The sequence below is a fragment of the Zonotrichia albicollis genome, chromosome 11 (assembly GCF_047830755.1).
Source record: "Zonotrichia albicollis isolate bZonAlb1 chromosome 11, bZonAlb1.hap1, whole genome shotgun sequence".
NCBI classification, from domain to species: Eukaryota; Metazoa; Chordata; class Aves; order Passeriformes; family Passerellidae; genus Zonotrichia; species Zonotrichia albicollis.
This window is the reverse complement of record NC_133829.1, coordinates 18698650-18715777: the sequence shown is the minus strand read 5'-3', so window position 1 is coordinate 18715777 and position 17128 is coordinate 18698650. Positions and strand designations below refer to the sequence as shown.

Genomic DNA, 17128 nt, shown 5'->3' with positions numbered 1-17128 from the left:
ACAGCTTGCCCAGTGGGATGAGGGCTCCATCCATGGATGGAGGCACCATCACACACCCACAGATCCACACTAATCCATCCCAGCCCTGCCCTGCTGCAGCCCCCCGTGCAGCTGGGCCCCTGCAGCTGCAGACAGAGCAGCCACCCAGAGGCTCCACATCCCAGCATGTGTGTGTGCCTGCCAGCAGCACTGCTCCAGCCACCACAGCATCCTGGAGACTTTTCAGAGCAAGGATGATTCTTTCATGGAGATTGCCAGGTTTAGATCAAACATTCTTTTTCAGAAAACTGTCGAAATCTGAGAAGTCTTCAAAGCTTAGTGACTGTGACCAAAACAGTTCTTAAAATATCTATCCAGAACAGTTCTGAATATATCTATCCAAAACACCCAGAGAAACTCTATTTCAAGTTGCTTTCTTTTTTTTTTTATTTTTTGGGGGCAGGAAAGGAGGGGGAGTTAGTCTTCTGAAACTTGGGAAGGTGATTTGAGTTCAGAACCATTAAACAATATCCACAGTTTCTGCTCTACACAAGCTACATACACACAGGGGCTTCAACAGTCTTGGGAATACAATTCCTGGTAAGGTGTTACCCTTCCTGGCTTCATGGATTTAAACCCCTCCAGCACACAAGGACAAGGAAGCTTCTAGCAATGCTGACAGGAGGGACAGATACTCAGAGCAGCAGCTCCCCATGCACTGTGAGCAGTGCTCATTCACCATCCTCCCCTTGTCCTGGGCCCCAAAGCCAAAGCTCCTCATCTCCCAGCAGCTACTCTCTGCTCTTGCAGTCACTATCCCATCCCCAAACCCCTCTCACAGCCCCTGCCTGTCTCCTGACATCCTTCATCCAAGCACTTCAGTCTCATCCTTCAAACACGTCCCTCAGGGGGTCACCACAAATGCAGCAAGTGGAACTCCTTTAACCTGATAAAAAACTGCATCCATAAGCATGTGACTGTCTACTCAGCCTACCCCACCTCTCTTCCCCAAGCCATGGGCAGAGCCCTCTCCCCTCTGTATTCTGCAATAAAACCATGGAGGCACTGATGGGATCAAGCTCCTGAGACAGTGATTTGTGAAGCCAGATCAGAGGGTTGGACCTGGCTGAGGAGGGCTGAAATGGCACTGAAGAGGCAGCTGTACAGCAGTGGGCTGGTGCTGACACACAATGGTCTTGGCTAGATCCAGCCATCACCTGTCCTGGCTGGAGTCATTCCCTAACAAGCAGCCAGAGACCTGGCCTCTCCATCCAGCTTCCCCCATTTCATCAGCTGACATCTCTCCTTCCCAGGCAATGCTGCACAGAAGCAAATAAAAAGCTGGAAAATCCTTGTGGCAGCACCTCCATGAAGGGCCACTCTGAAGAGAGAAGCCCAGTATCCACCCACTGCAAATGAGCTGTGATGACCCTTGAGACCCTGAAGTCCAGACAGACCCAGCAAGGAAAGCACAGAGATGTGGGATGAAGCTGCACAGTAAATGGAAATGTTCTTGTTTCCTTTGTCACATCTCTTAGAGAACAAAAGACGAAATGAATTTTGTCTGAAAAAAGAAAACATCTCATAACTGATGCAGGATCTGACCCAAAAAATCAAATCAGACATAGCAGGGACACCAGCAGCAGGCTGAACTAGGCATGAGGAGGAAAGGAAAGTTTGTGCTTCCACACACAGGAATCTGCCTCTGCCTGACCTGCTTTTTTCCTGCCTGCACCACTCATCACATTCTGGAGATTGGTTCTTCACACTCTTGCATCCTTCTGTGTTCCTAGGACAGCCCAGCAAGTCCTAATCCAAGTATTCCCAGATGTTGGATGAGCCTGTAACTCTCATTATTGATCAAGAAAAAAAAAAGTAAGATGCTATTGTAGGTCACACATCCATATTTGTGGCTTGACCGTCAAAACAGGAGCAGGTGACTGTCTGCCCTTTGCCTCCATCAAAGTGTCCCTGGACTGCAGCCACAGTGCTGGGACTGAACTGGTTCCACTCTGGTCACTGGCCAGGGATGCCACTGCCATTTCCTTGCTCCCAGCAACGCCTCCCAGTTGAACACAAACATCACGGCAGGGCAGGATACCTGACGTACCAGGCAGGCTCTGCAGCCAGGGTATGCCCCACACCTCCTGCCCCTCTCTCCCAAAGAGATCCTGAGCTCCTAAAGCACTCCACAGGACCACATACAGGAGATGCCCATCTGGCAGAGGTGGTCCAAGAATGATTTTAAAACCATTTCATTTCCATTAAAATTTCTGAGTGCATAGAGACATCTCCCAACCTAGTTCACCAAGCACAAAAATATTGTGACACATGCTGAAAGAGACTCATTGACAATTTCCTATACTTGAGCAGGAAATGAAGCCAGTACCAGGTTCAAGTTTTCTGCCTGGTGCAACACACCAGGAAGAGATGGAATTTGTTAGAAGGAACCATCAACCTCAGAGGTGCAGCTGGTGGAGGTTTAAGCCAGTGAGATAAGCCAGGACTTTTACTCTGGATTTCCCAACACAACTAAACATTTTCTCACCTCTGACACTTGCAGAATGGCATGTTCCATGGTACTGCACAATATGTCAAGCTTTTGCTTCCAGAAAACTCAAACTGGGAAGAGCCCTTCTAATGACTCCCCAAATAAAGTGGTTTGGAGGCATCTCCTAGCAGCGCTCTTTGGCTCTAGAAGCAGCAACAAGGGGTCTGCTGAAGTTAAGCCTCAATAAAATCAATGAATCAGTTGTACCCCTGTAAGTCAGAAGGTCAGCCTTCAGAACAGGGGAATCCATGAGAGAAAAGCCAAGAATTCATAGCTGGCAGTTCTCAGAGGGACTGAGACTGTGCTTCCCTATTTCCAGCCTGTTTCTAACAGCAAATCAGACTTCCTTAGGAAAGCTTTGGTCCTTGTGCCTAAGAGGCTCTCACTGGATAGACTCTCCTCCTTCCAGAACTTGCAAACTTGTTTGCAAGTGCCTCTCACTGAGTAACCTCTGGCAGTAATTAATACTGGTGAGGTCAGGAAGGATCATGGAGCTGTTAACAAGAGGTTAACATTGAGAGGTTTTAGAGTCTCCATATTTAAAGAATAAAATTTCATCACCAAAGGAGCTACTTGTGCTGCCATGCCACAAGGCCTTTAGCACCAGCCTTCTTTTTCAGCCTCTCCCTCTTCCTCCTCCTCTTCTTGACTTAACCCCTTCCTGCCCAAGGGGAGGTTTTAGCTCATTGGGCAGTGACCAGCTTTTATTTCAGATGTTGACAGACACAGAAGTTCATCACAGATACAAATGTAGCTGTGCTCTAACCATCCACAGCCAGCAGTATTGGTTCCAGCAGGAGAGCCTTAGTCTTCAAAACTGCACATTCCTGAGTTATGGAGGCCAGGATTAGAGAAGCAGAGATTAGGACAACAAAATGTAGCTGGTCCAAGCAGTAACCAGCATATCCCATTTTTTGGTCTTTCATTTGCCTTGTTTGAGATGTTAGCTTATGCCTTTGCCTCTTTACACACTCAGGTGCTTCCCACCTCCCTCAAATTGAAGCTAAAATCACCATGCAATTGCTGAACCTCTGCTTGTGGTGGGCTTGTTATCCTTGTTATCACTTGCTGCAGAGTTTAACTGGCACAAGTCCAGCAGGTGAGGCAGGACCAGGTTATTCACTGAAGACACTGTTACCTGTCACTATGCACGTGAATTTAGCATCAGAGTCCTCGGACACAGCACGGGATTTGATAGTGGTTTCAAATAGTGGCTGTGTTTCCTCCGTCAGCTGAGAAATGATTGCGCAGAAGGTGCTCCTGGAAGATTCAAGAAGCATTTCTTAGAGATAAAAGCACCAGAAAAATCAAAGGGTCCACCTTGTGTCTCACCTCAGCAGCCTGTGTTCTCATTGTCCATGCCCTCTTCCCTCCCATCATCCCTACACCTGCTCACAAGTCCAGTCCAGTGCCAGGGCATTGGACTGATTTCTCCCTCCTAAATGTCAATTTAAAGTGACATTTGGGAGCCATTCCCTTTGTCTTAGCTCTTAGGGCTATTGGGGCAATGAATGTCGACCCTCTGGATGAATGAAGACCCATTTTAGCTCTTGATTATACTGAAACATCTCTTTGGCCAGCCAGCAAGCTTAGAGCTCCACCTAACAAAGTCAATTCCCAATTCTGAACCATAAATGTTTCAAGAGATGTTCTGTTCACTGGGATTTCCTTTTATTTGTGAAGACTTTGAGTCATTTCAGGCCACGTGTGAATTGCACATGTTTCCTAAAACACAGCAGCACTCTTAGAATGAAGAAAAGCTGCCAGCTGTGGGACAGCTCACTGAGGAAGATTTGAGTCTGGCTAGCAGCTTTCTGAACCCAGAATTAGCTGGGAAGGAACTCCCTGATTAACCCCTTACTGCTGCAGGTAGGCACTCACACTCCCTACTCCAGGAGTTCAGCTGGGACACCCAAATAGCCAGAACTATCCTGACAGTGCAATCTGCAATGCTCAAGAGCAGACCATGGTGTTTCAGCACTGTTCTATGAGTGCAATAAATCACCATATTCATCCAACCCTGCTGCAGCATCACTGAGAGAGGTCCCAGAAAATCTGGGCTTTCTTAAATAAAGGGAAATGATTTAATTTCAAATTGGGTTTTCATTCAGATAATGCTGAGGCTCTTGGAAGGGAAGAGCTTCTTATTTAATTTTTCTCTCTGCAATTAAAACTCTACACATTTCCAACATGAGAGGGGCCCCCAAGGTCTCAAGTGCAAAGATGCTGGGAGAAACAGCTAATACTGCAAGAGAACTGGTAGCTGGCAGCTCTATTTATATAATTTTCAGCAGTGAAAGACATTCCTTAAACAAGTGATCAGCTTCCAGAAGCATGCAAGGGGTGGAACAGATGCCCAAACCACTCGTGACACAGCTGCACCATGAGCAGAAGGGCTCAGAGGGTGTGGTGAGGGTTCCATGAGCAGGACCCCAGCCCCACAAGCAGCCCCAGCTTGCAGGCAGGATGCTGCTGCTGCTGCCACTAATGCTCTACCTGCTAAGGAAGCAAACTGAGTCAGGACAAACCAAAAAAACCCATGTTTAGCATAACCCAGAGGGGGCAGGTGCACTGACAGGGACTAAGCACACGTGGCTGAAGGTGTCAGGAGAGCTACAGCCACAGCAACTGCCTGTTTTATCCACCCTGAAAACTTACCTGGAGGCTGCAATGTCATTATTTTCCCTCTGCTTTCCTGCAAGAATGGGTTTGTAAGAGCTGCAGGGAGATGAATCCCTGAGTAACAACCCACTGGGACCTCACCCAGCTCCCAGGCACCTTGTGCTGGATGAGGGTCAGGACAGGGGAAGCTTGGGATGTTGCAAACCTGATTCATCTACTGAATGAGGGTTATAAGCATGGTGTGTACCCAAACACATGTGTGGGGTGGGATAAAAATAACAGATCCCACAGCTCAGACTCTTTTCTGTGGAAATCAATGGTTACTAGGACACTGGTCCTGGTAAGCAACTCTTCACTCAACTGTGGGGCCAGGAATGGGCTGTGGGAGTCAAAAGCTGTTTCAAACCAAAGCAACCTTCCCAAATACCAATCCCAGGAAAAGAAAAAAAAAAAGCCCATTTCCACGGAGCAAGGCAGACAATCCAGTACAAGGCAGTTACTGGTAGGGTTTTGATGCTCCTTTCAATACAGATCCCCCTCCCCATACCAGTAAATGCCTTTCAGAGCCACATAAAAGAATTTCCCAAGCATCAACCAACATTTCATAGCCCAGCAGGAGGGCAACAGGATCAGCATCTTATAACCAAGTGATGCACACACACAGAGTGGCTCTTGGGACCCAGTTTAATCCCAGCACCATGCCACCAGCAGGCAGCACCAGGAATAAGTCTGGTCCACTCAGTGCCAACCCCACAACCAGGTGAAATACATCCAGCAAAGGCTACTGAATGGCTTTGGAAAGCAGCTGTGGTGGAAGCTGGGAGCGCCACAGGCTCAGCAGATGAATCAGGGCCTTGCCCAGGGACACCTGGCAGGAAGCCTGGAAGGTCTATTGAGCCTTTCAAAGAAACCATTGTGTTGGTCACAGCAGGATTTCAAGGCTCTGGCACCGTGGGGCTCTCAGCTGACTCACTCCAGCTGCAAGGAGGCTTGGCCAATTCAAATTGCTTTCTAAACCAGTAATTCAGGATATTCCAAGAACTGGACACAAAGCACTCGCCACTTTTTCTTTGGGCCTTCCTGGAGTTGCGTCTTTGGGGCAAAAGAGTCCCCTTGCAATTCAGTAGCCTTTTCAATTAAAGAGGGATTTCCATACAAAAGCCTGCTGGAAAAGGAGATTTGAGAAGTGGTATGATTTTCTCTTTCTGACTTTTTGGTTAGAAATCCCAGAGCTATAGAGGTGTTCTGGAGAGGCCTCTCCCTCCATGGTTATTCTTCTACCTGCCACTCCAGCAAACCAGAAATGCCAACTGATTTCCAAATGTGTTCTTTTGCCAAAGGCAAAGTACAGCTGTACAAGTGCCTTTTGGGGCAAAGTCCAAGTGAATGAGGATCCTCACAACAATGGCAGGGGGAAGAAATTTTTTTTCTCTGGATGTCTCAGGGCAGTCACATCCAATTTTTAATGTCTCTGTATGGAAGTCTCACTTTAATATAAAGAAGTAGCTGAACACCCATCCTTTGGCTAAAAAAGAGGAATATTTCTTGCACCTTAATACAGGAATTATGATGAACATTCACTTTTCTTTCTGCAGTTCAAGCAAATATTAGGGATCAAATCATGCAGAATGAGGCTATTAGAACACTTCAGGGCACTTGACTGATTAATTAATTAGTACCAAAGCATTACAGGTTAATCACGTGCAGACAGATTCAGAAAAGTGTCTGGTCAGAGCAGTTTAATGCAATGTAGTTTTACCTTCCTAAACTGGAGGGAGAGAATCTGCTGCTTGATAAGCTAAGCAAAAAACAGCATAAAAACCATTAGAGAGAGAAGCACGGAAAGGAGCTGAAATAAACAAACCGTTACAGAGACATATTAATGATGAGTCATTTTGCAGAGGTCAGAGTTCCTATTAAAAGAAGGTACAGCTGCCTTAGGCTGCCTGCCAGGACGAGCAAGCCACATTGTCAATTGAAATCAAAGGCTGGAAAAATGAAATGGTCGTTAACCACAGAGAATCAGTGTCAGGACATTTATACAAGTAGGTTTCCAAGAAGCAGCACCTTGAGCCTTCCATGCACCATCTGCAGCACTGTGCTCAAAGCAGGCAGCTCCAGCACAGGAGATGTCCAGCCCAGCTCTGTGCTGGCAAGCAGCTGGCCTGAGCTGGGTGCCCTCTGTGCTTCCAAGGACAGCTCCTGGCAGAAGCTGAAAACTCTCTGATCACATTGCTGTCCAGCTTGCCAATCAAATCACTAAGGTCTGGCAAAACATTAACATAAAAGAACAGAAGTAGACTTTATAAGAATCTACACGTTTTGCTTTCCTTGTGGGAAGATGTAGGAGCATTGACCAATCCAGGGAACAAAATCAAACACAGGTCCTGCACAAGACATCTTGATGAGCTACTTACCAGTGGTCACAGCTCTCCCAAAGGAGTGTCTTCAGGGACTCATGTCCTAGCCAAAGGACTGTGGCAGCAGCCCCTTGCAGGCTGCAGGAAACAACCTCTGTGCATTGACCTGCAGCAGTCAGGAACAGCTCCTCAAGCCCTGACCCACCCACATGGCAATCAAAAGTCCAAAACTAACAGGGACAAGCTAGTCAGCAGCATGTAAGCTCAGTGATTTAACTGCACTGAGGTACATGTTACACCTGTGCAACAACCTCACCACACAGCCTTGGAAATGACTGCAGCATGGCCATCCCCTCTGGGAGGTGCCAGGCCAGACTGGCACATCCCCAAGTGCAGGGAGATCAAACCTCCTCAGCCTCTGTGAACCACCAAAGTTCAGCGCTCTAGGATGGTGCTACAGAAGGCAGCAGGAAGGACCACATGGAAGGCCACCTGCAGGTGCACCTCTTCAGGTCTCCTACCCAAATGTGTGACTCCCAGTCCTGTGGAAACCAGCAGGACTCCAAGTCTTGCCCTAAAAATGACCACAGAGAGACCCTGAAAACTGGTCCTGCCAACTGTACATTCCACCTGTGGAGGCAGAACCTCCCTGTGAGCACTGAGAAAAGAAGTAGCTCAGCTTGAAGTCCTGACACTTTACACAAATAATTGCATATTTCCTTTGAGAAGAAAAATCTGAAGGGATCACTGACTCTTCTCCTTCAGGAAAGCAAAGACAGCAGAAGTTTTGGTCTGTTGCTGAGGAGCAGCTTTAACCCAACAAACATGGGTGGCACTTGGCCTTTTGGCAGCAGCTCCACCCCCAGGCACACAATCCTGGTCCATTCCCAGTGCCAAGTGCTGGTCATGCAGCCAAAGGATGTGCAGGCTGGGTGTGATCCAGCTGGGGAAATCAAGTGCTCACAGGAACAGGCTGAGGATCATTCACTCACCTGATCCCTCTTTCATGTGCTGTGCTGGTCCATGGAGAAGCCACACAGAGTCCTTTGTCCTTTGAGCTGTATCCTTCCACTCCTTGCAACATCCCTGTGAGCTCCATGCCCTTTCTGACACCACCAGGCACAGCTTTGCATTACCTGCCTTACTGACCAGCACCTCACCTTGTCCTCAACACCCTCAGAGCTTCTGGGGCTCAAATTGCACCTCGTGCTGCTGTCACCCCATCCTCACCTCCTGGGGATCCAGGTTCCTCCTCCCAAGCACAACCACCCCCAGTGGTCCCAGGGGCAGCTGTATCCCTGTGCTCTGGGCTGCCCCCAGGCACCTCTGTCTGTCTGTCTGTCTGTCTGGAAACACAACTCACTGGTTTAACTCGTCTCAAAACATTTTGCTTACCACGGCAAGGGAAAAACATCTTTTTACCCACCAGGAATACTAAAGACCTTCTAAAAAGGAAGTTCCCAAAATCCTTGCAAGCTAGAATGCTAGTGTAGGCAGTGGTGTGGTTTTAATCATGATTTCTTGCATAAGACAAGCAGGGATGTGTCTTGGCTTGGACGTAAAGAAAATAGCAAGAGTCAGAACAAAGGCTGCTTGTGCCATGAACCCATTGTGCTCATGGATGTGATCAAACAGTAAGCACTGACAGTGCTTTTTTTTAATCCCCAGTATTAAGACAACATGGGCTTTATTCAGTGCACATCCTGAGACAGTGCTGAACACTGAACTGAGGGTCTCCTGAGGGTCTCTCCATATTATCAGAAGAAAAAGACCATCATGTATTAATTGAAGTTTAACCTCAATATGCTAAATTTGCTTTTCAGACTAGAGCTTTAAGCCCCAGAGAGCATGATCAAATTGTGGATCCTGCAGCCAGCAGAGCCCTGCCTGCAGGCAGCTGGCACCTCACTTCAATGACGTTCCAGCATATCCACGGAGAGCTGAGCCAGCACAGCTCCATCAGAACCAACCCCTGCTGGAAACGGGGGGCTCCTGAGCAGGGCAGCAGATATCCAGTGTGCCTGCTCTGATCCTCTGTGCCCTGGGCTCCCCAAGCACTTACACAGGGCTCTGCTAATGAGGTGCAGCCTCAGCAGTGGATGTGCCTCCCTTGAGCAAGCTCAGGGCCACTGCACTTACTGGATAAAAGCAAATGCTTCTGTTGTCCCGAGGAACACATCTAAAGCACTGAATCAAGGCCTCCAGTGTAACCCTTCCTTCTGTTGAAGTGGACTTCAAAAACATCTGCTCCAGGTGTGTCCAGCACTGGTGGGATGAAGCCTCCTCAGGCACCTCCCACTGATGAAGAGAAGCTCAACTTTTTATAAGCTAATTCTGAAAATACACAACTGTTCTCACAGCACTACACCTCTGCACCACATCCCTTCTACCACTCTCACTTAACTACCTAGTTCTTTGTTAAATTGCATCTTGTCATATGCTTTCAAGCTCCTTTGGCCATTCATCATCCTCTTAAAGGCTTTAGCCCTTCAACTACTCCTAATTTTCTTTGGAAGTGAAGACAGCCTTCCTCATTTTTCATGCTCTTGCCAAATTTCAGTCTTGCAAGGGCAGGAGGCAGAACTGTCAACACCACTCACTTTTTTTAACCACTCAAGTTGATGGTCTGGGCTGGCATCCACTGACACTAAAATGTTAACTGCTTGAAAAACATACATTTTCGGTCTGACACCTTTTTTAACCCTCTCATGCAATTATCCATGAAATTACTCTCTTTCTGTATTTCTTCCAATTGAGATAAAGACGTCTTTCTCCTTCCAGTGCACTCCTCACATGGAAGTGAGCAAGAGCTCAGGAGACCCTGAAATAGGCTTAACAGTGGCTCCATCCCCATATGGACAAGCACCTGGACTCGAGCTGCTTGAGCTGCAGCAGTGATCAATATTTTTCAGTGCTCTTCCACAGCGTGAAAATTGACCCACACAAGCTGTCCAGTGAAGGAAAAAAAGAGTAAAACATGTCCATGACAGCAAAGCTGACAGGCCCAAGTTATGTTTTGAGGGAATCAGCATTGCACCAAAGCTCCTTGGAGAGCCTGGCAGCCTGTACAGAGCTGGACAGAGGGACTGGCAATTTCCTACAGACATTGCCCCTCACTGGCTCCCTGATCCCTGACATTATTGGGCATGTTTTGCACATGCAGACTTCCAAGCATAAGATTTCCTATGAACTTGCCTGTCTTCAAGGTTAACACTACTTGAGACAAATACAAACCACTCAGCTGTCAGCAGTGAACCCTTTTCAAGGTTTAAAAGCCAATACTGAGGCTTTCACGTAGGCATGGCTGTGCTCAGAGCTGCGTTCCTGCCACGTGTCCTGCTCCTTATCAAGCACTCCCTGCACACACAGAATGTGTGCTGGTGCTCATACACCATGGCAGGAGCTATCAGCAGGCCTGTGATAAAGCAGCTCTGGGTGCTGTGTTGCTGTACAAGACACACTGTTATTTCACAGACTGGAAAACAGATGTATTGAGTCTTTGCTTGTCAAGGTCACAGAGCGAATCCATGTCAGAGATGCAGAAATGTGACAATTTTTTTTCTGCAGGTAATTTACTTTTTGCTGAAATGACTTGTGTGTAACTATTCAGGCTAGATTTCATTAACAGAGAAGGTGGAAAACAATAAATTAAGTTACACATTCCTGTATCAGCCTCTGTAATGCTCAGATTTGTGTATTTTAACTCTGAATTGTTGCTGCCTCTATGGCTCAAATTAAACTTAGAAACACACCAAGGGATGAGAAATGGCCAAAAATAAAAGCAATGTAACTATTGGACAATGAGATGCCCAGGAAAGGTGACATCCTCCTGGCAGCTCACTCTGCAGAGAAAAGGAAAAAAAAAATAAAATTGCCTGCAACAGCCCTTCCATCTTCCTCTTCTTGGACCAGGCGATGCTGTGAATGTGAGATAACAACCTCAGTCACTCAAAATCTCCCTCCATTCACCCAAAGGGGGCAAGGGTAGAGCAGGTTTCAATTCCATCTCCTGGGAACTGTCTCTGCTGGACATGAGAGGTGCCTTGTTTGGAGAGGACCACACTCTGCCCCCCACACAATGGCACCCCTGGCCTGGGAAACACCCCCTTTCAGGAGGTTTCCTGAGAAGAGCAGAGTTCCCACATGTGATATCCTCTGTGTCTTTATGGTGACCCTGAAGGGTATTGGCTTCACTTGGCTCCACTTGGCTTCCTAGGGGATATGGACATATGGACAGGAGCTATGGAAAGGGAGCTGGAAAACCTCCCTGTGGAATTGCTGAGGATTGTTATTCAGAGTGCACAGCTGCTGAGGAGCCCCACTCAAAGCAGAGCCCTCCAGCAATGGGAAACAACCTCCTCTGTCCTGCAGGTCACAGGGTGTGGAGATGACTCATTGGCACCCCAAACTTTGCCTTTCCTGTAGGAACTGGCTGTCCCTCCTCCCGGAGTTTGAGACACTTCCATCCCACAAATCAAACTGACTGAGTGCTCTCAGCTGCCTCAGCTGGCACCTGACCAGGGGGTTACACCACTCCTGGCCAAAAGCAAAGTCCCCTTGGACATTACAGGTACCCAGCTGCCAAACAGGGAACGCCACTGAACTAAACCTGCTTTTCAGGAACCAGGGGCTCCTCAGTTTCCTCAGCACACTTTATTATAGCAACAGATCTTTCTCCTTCATTTGATATTATGTGCAAAGCAAGAGGGACAAGATTGGGAATGGTTTGCAGCCAGAAGAGCCAGGTGGCAAGGCCCTCTCCTGAGCTCAAGTGCCACCCCGAGCAGAGTTATCCAAGAAAAGCTCAGAGGCAATGCCACTACACTCTATAAATATCTGGCTATGATGTAGCTGTGACAGTAGAAAGACATTCAAGCAAGGAAGCAAAGCTCTAATGAGACTGAGGAGCAGACAGCTGCATTAGGTAAGAGGTGCAGATCACTTCCAGCAGAGCTTTGCCTAGCACTCAGATGAAGGTTTTATATAAAACTGCATCTCTCTGCACAATACACTCTCCAGATTTGCTAGTTCTTACAAAAAGGACATCTAAAAAGATGTCTTGAGGGTTGTGGCCCATGAATGCAGCTAAGGTAGACCCTGAACAGGACTGACAGTGAAATAATTACTTGCTTGAAATAATTGCTTTGAGACATAACAGGTTTGTTTAAAAAAAACAACATAAAGATTAAAAAAAATCCTGTCAGCAGCCACAGCAGAGGGCAAGTCACTGTGGCCATAAGCTGCTCCTGACACTGTCCAAGATTAGGTATGTTAAAAGAGCAGCAAAGGAAAAACACTGAGCTGTTTGCTGACAAGGAAAATCCTTACAAAAGAGTAGTTCCCAAGGGCACAAAGAGTAAATACCCTGAATACTCTGTTTAATAAAAGGATGATGTTCTATCTATGGCCACTTTCAACACCTCTATTCTTCTGGCTTTCTTAGCACCGCCTCTAGAAAATTCTACAAGTTAAAACCCAGAAAAATCATGTTCTGGTTACCAAGTAAGACATCCAAACTACCGTCAACACAGAATCACAGAATGGTTTGGGTTGGATGGAACCTCAAAGCTCATCTTGTTCCACCACCTGCCATGGGCAGGTGATCTATCCCAGGCTGCTCCAAGCCCTGTCCAACCTGGCCTTGGACACTTCCAGGGATGCAGGGGCAGCCACAGCCCCTCTGGGCACCCTGTGCCAGGGCCTGCCCACCCTCACAAGCAGAACTGAACCCTCACATCCCATCTAACCCTGCCCTCTGTCAGTTTGAAGCCATTCCCCCTTGTCCTGTCACTCCAGCCCTTGTAAAGAGCCTCTCTCCATCCTTCTCTTAGGCTGCCTTCAGGTACTGGAAGGCCACAATCAGGTTACCCAAAAGCTTCTCCAGGATGAACAATTCCAGCATTTTCTCATAGCAGAGGTGTTCCATCCCTCTGACAATGTTGGTGCCTCCTCTGGACTCGTTCCAACAGCTCCATTCCTGTGCTGGGATCCACAGGGCAGAGTGTGTTCATAAGTCACCCCAGAAGCAGGGATTTCCAACCTCAGTTTCTTTTCTTAAAGATCTCTCCAGGTCTTTGTGTACCTCTACCACGTTAGTACACTTTCTACTGCTTTAAGAAGTGGTGAACAGGCAAATATTTTAGCTAAACATAGTCTATATATACCCATAAAGACAGAAACAGAGAAACCTGAAAAACCCCACATTTTCTTTGGATCACAATATCCATTTTTGTTTCCTAATTGCTACAGCAGCCTCCCACAGCAATCCTGTGTTTGTCTCATTGCCTTTGTTAGTTTCAAACCCAGCAAATCCAAACCCATTCTGTGTTAGGAGAGCTGCTCAGTGTTATCTGCTGTTCTGCATGTTGCTCATCGTGCTTTTCAAGTTCTCCCAGGTATGCTCTCCAGATGTTCCTGGATTTAATTAAAGTCATAATTGCTTTCTGAAAGTCTCCTTGCTACACCATTCCAGTCATTTGCTTCCCAGAATTGTTATGATACATTTTTTAATTACAATATAAAAAGCCACACTTCATTCAAGCCCTTGCCCTGCATTTTAGACAACAGTTTCCAAAAATCCTGGCTCAAGTCTTCAGCACTTGTAGGGCTCTGCAGGGAACCAGACTTTTACATTCCTCCTCCCTAACTCATTAGAGAACCTAGAAGTTGCCATGAACTCAGGGAAAGGTCAATTTTGCCATTTAGCCATTATTTAGTCCCTGCTTCTTACAACAGAAGGGGCAGACAGTGGATTTCAGAGACAAAATTAAATTGCCTTGCCACAGGCTTTGACGATCATGCACATAAGTGGCTGGAAAAATGATTGGAGAATTTGTGGAAATGGAATGTGCTGCTGATTTAACTGGGGCAGCAGAGTCCCTTTGCCAGCACTGGGCTCCCACAGATGGAAATTGGGGTGCAGCCACAGCAGCATTAGGTTGAAAAGCTCAAAAGGTTCAGGGCTCAGAGCTGGATTTACCATGCCTGAGGCACAGCCCCAAGGGGTGCTGCAGCCAGCAGACACCAGGAACACTGCCTGCATGGGTGCTGCACTGCTCCCACCTTCCCCAACAGAGGAAACTCTGGGAATCCAACTGGGAGCACTGCAGGTACTTCTTGCTGGATGGATGAACTCTCCTTTATGGTTAAACTGATTAAAGCTGCAATTTGAGAGTAGTAAGGAAAATAAAAGTTAAGCTGCAGGCAACCCAAATACCTCAACATCTTCTTTATTAAAACCCCTCTCTGCTTGTAATCCCCAGAATGGAGTCACTGGGCTCAGTTAAGAGATTTCCAGTCCCTGGTATGATCTGAAGCCACAGGTTGTGGACCCTCTGTGGACATTTGGTGGTGCTGAAGATGTCACTGTGTGCAGCCAGTCTGTGATTAGCTCACACCCCAGCACGACATGATACCGCCACAGAGGAACTCAATTTAGGCAACTTCACTTTGGCATCACCCCAGTTTTAACACCTGATTTCCAAACAGCACTTTTTTATCTCTTTTGGTCCTGCATTTATTTTTATGAATGTCTGACTCCTTGAGGCATCAATGCTTGACACGCTTGGAAATGGATTATTTATAAACCATCAGCAGGGAAGAGGCACACTCATTTGGAGAGCTCATAGACTGAAGAGCATTCCCAGCGAATTCAAAGCAATTTCAAGGCTTTTTTGAGTGCCTCACACAATCACCGACACCTTGGGCACTGCTGGCATATCACCCTGTAATTCTGTGTTTGCTAACCTCAGTCAGGCTCAGCTGACAGCATGTTTATCATACCTTCCCCCTGTGAACAAAGCCTTATTCCTACCCCAGACCCTGTGCTGGAGGCCATTCCTGACCCAGGAATGCTGATCTCATTGCTGCTCAGCCCCTATCTACAGTGCAGAAATGCCTTTTTGACAATAAGATAAGGCACCCAGCGGGCCCCTCGCTCTGTCTGGCGAGGCACTTTACTACAATGAAGGCAGGAAGGTCAGTGCTGTTCCCTGAGTTTAACTGGAGACACTGGTGCTTGTCAGGATTTCATAAGGACAGCTTGGACTGAGAAGAGGAGAGGCAGCACCAATCACTCTGCTCTCTGGTGACCAGCAACAGGACCTGAGGGGCCAGCATGAAGCTGTACAAGGGGGGATAAAATATAATAGATTCTTGGATATTCAGAAAGGGTTCTTCACTCAGAAGGGTGAAGAAGGTGTGGAGGCTGTTCTGGTGGGTCACCAGAACAGGCTCCACAGGGCAGCAGTCATGGCCCCACGGCTGCCAGAAGCTCCAGGAGTGTTTGGACAACCAGCTAAGGCACAGCACGGGATTGTTGGGGTGTCCTGGGCACGGCCAGGAGCTGGTCTCGATGATCCTTGTGGACAGGACATTCCATGATTCTATGCTACGATTCCACCACCACTTCACACACCCGCTCAGCCACACGCAATGCGCCGTGTCCACAGGCCCTGCCCGGCAATAGCCGCGACACCGCCAGCTCTCTCTGGGGAGGCGAGGGACTGGCACACAGCACACAGCAGCTTCTCTGAGAGCCCGAGCCACCGCTCGGTTTTCCCCCTGGAGCAGCTCCCCAGGGACGGCCAGGCCCGTTGTCAACAGCACTTCCAGCTGGCCTCGCATTCCCTGCGAGGCCTCACGGTTGGGGTGAGGGCCAGCCCGGCCTCCCCGCTGCACCCCCGGCCCGCTCCGTCCCCCGCCAGCCCCGCTCCCGCCGTTACCGCACCCAGGGCCGCGGGCAGCTTGGGGACAGCCCCACAGCGGCGCCTTCCCCCGGGCCGGCGCTCACCTGTTCTGGGGCCGGATGCCCAGCAGGTAACTCCGTCGGTCCGGCCGCGAGGCCCAGGCCGCGCTCTCGGCCTCCTCCGCGCCGTCGATGTGGCTCGTTCCCCGCCCGTAGAGGCCCGCCAGGGCCCTGCGGGTCGAGCTCATGGCCGGAGTGCGGCTGCCGTGCCCCGCGGCCGTCGCTGCCCTCCCTGTCACTCACGGCCGCCGTTTATAGACCCTCCGCACATGCCGCTGTCAATCGTGACGCGGCCGCTGCCCGGCCTCCCCGGGCCGCCTGCCCGGCCGCCTCCTCCTCCTCCTCCTCCTCCTCTCGCCATTGAGTCCAGCTTTTGAGGAAGAAGTGAACTTTTCTTCATAATAACCACCCCATCACGGGGGATTTCTCACCCCTCAAAGATCTCTGTGGTGACCACTGATAGAACCTGGTGGTACAGCATTGAAGCTGTGTCAGGTTTTCACTGGGTCAGGTTTTCACTGGATATCAGGAAAAGATTCTTGCCCCAGAGGATGGTTGGAAGAAGTGAACTTTTCCTTATAATAACCGCCTCACCACGGGCATTTCTCACTCCTCAAAGATCTCTGTGCTGACCACTGATAGAACCTGGTAGTACAGCATTGAAGTTGTGTAAGGTTTTCACTGGATATGAGGAAAAAGTTTTTCCCCAGAGGATGGTTGGAAGAAGTGATTTTTTCCTTATAATAACTGCCTCACCACAGAGGATTTCTCACATCTCAAAGAGGTGACCACTGATGGAACCTGGTGGTACAGCACTGAAGTTGTGTCAGGATTTCACTGGATATCAGGAAAAATTCTTCCCCAGAGGAT

General features: G+C 48.4%; 1 protein-coding gene across 2 annotated transcripts in view; it reads right to left on the bottom strand.

Moving 5' to 3' along the window:
• The window catches only part of ALPK3 (alpha kinase 3), a 32726-nt gene extending 16157 nt beyond the window's left edge, over positions 1-16569 (bottom strand). Inside the window, exons 1-3 of one of the 2 annotated variants that reach the window (XM_074549709.1) lie at positions 16304-16569; positions 6912-6950; positions 3669-3790 (exon numbers count right to left, since the gene is read on the bottom strand). In XM_074549709.1, the coding sequence (XP_074405810.1) occupies positions 3669-3790; positions 6912-6950; positions 16304-16446 (304 nt within the window). In that variant the 5' untranslated portion in view covers positions 16447-16569. The remainder of the gene's footprint in view (positions 1-3668; positions 3791-6911; positions 6951-16303) is intronic. The other variant, XM_014269386.3, reaches the window with a different exon arrangement.
• Positions 16570-17128: the final 559 nt, after the last annotated feature.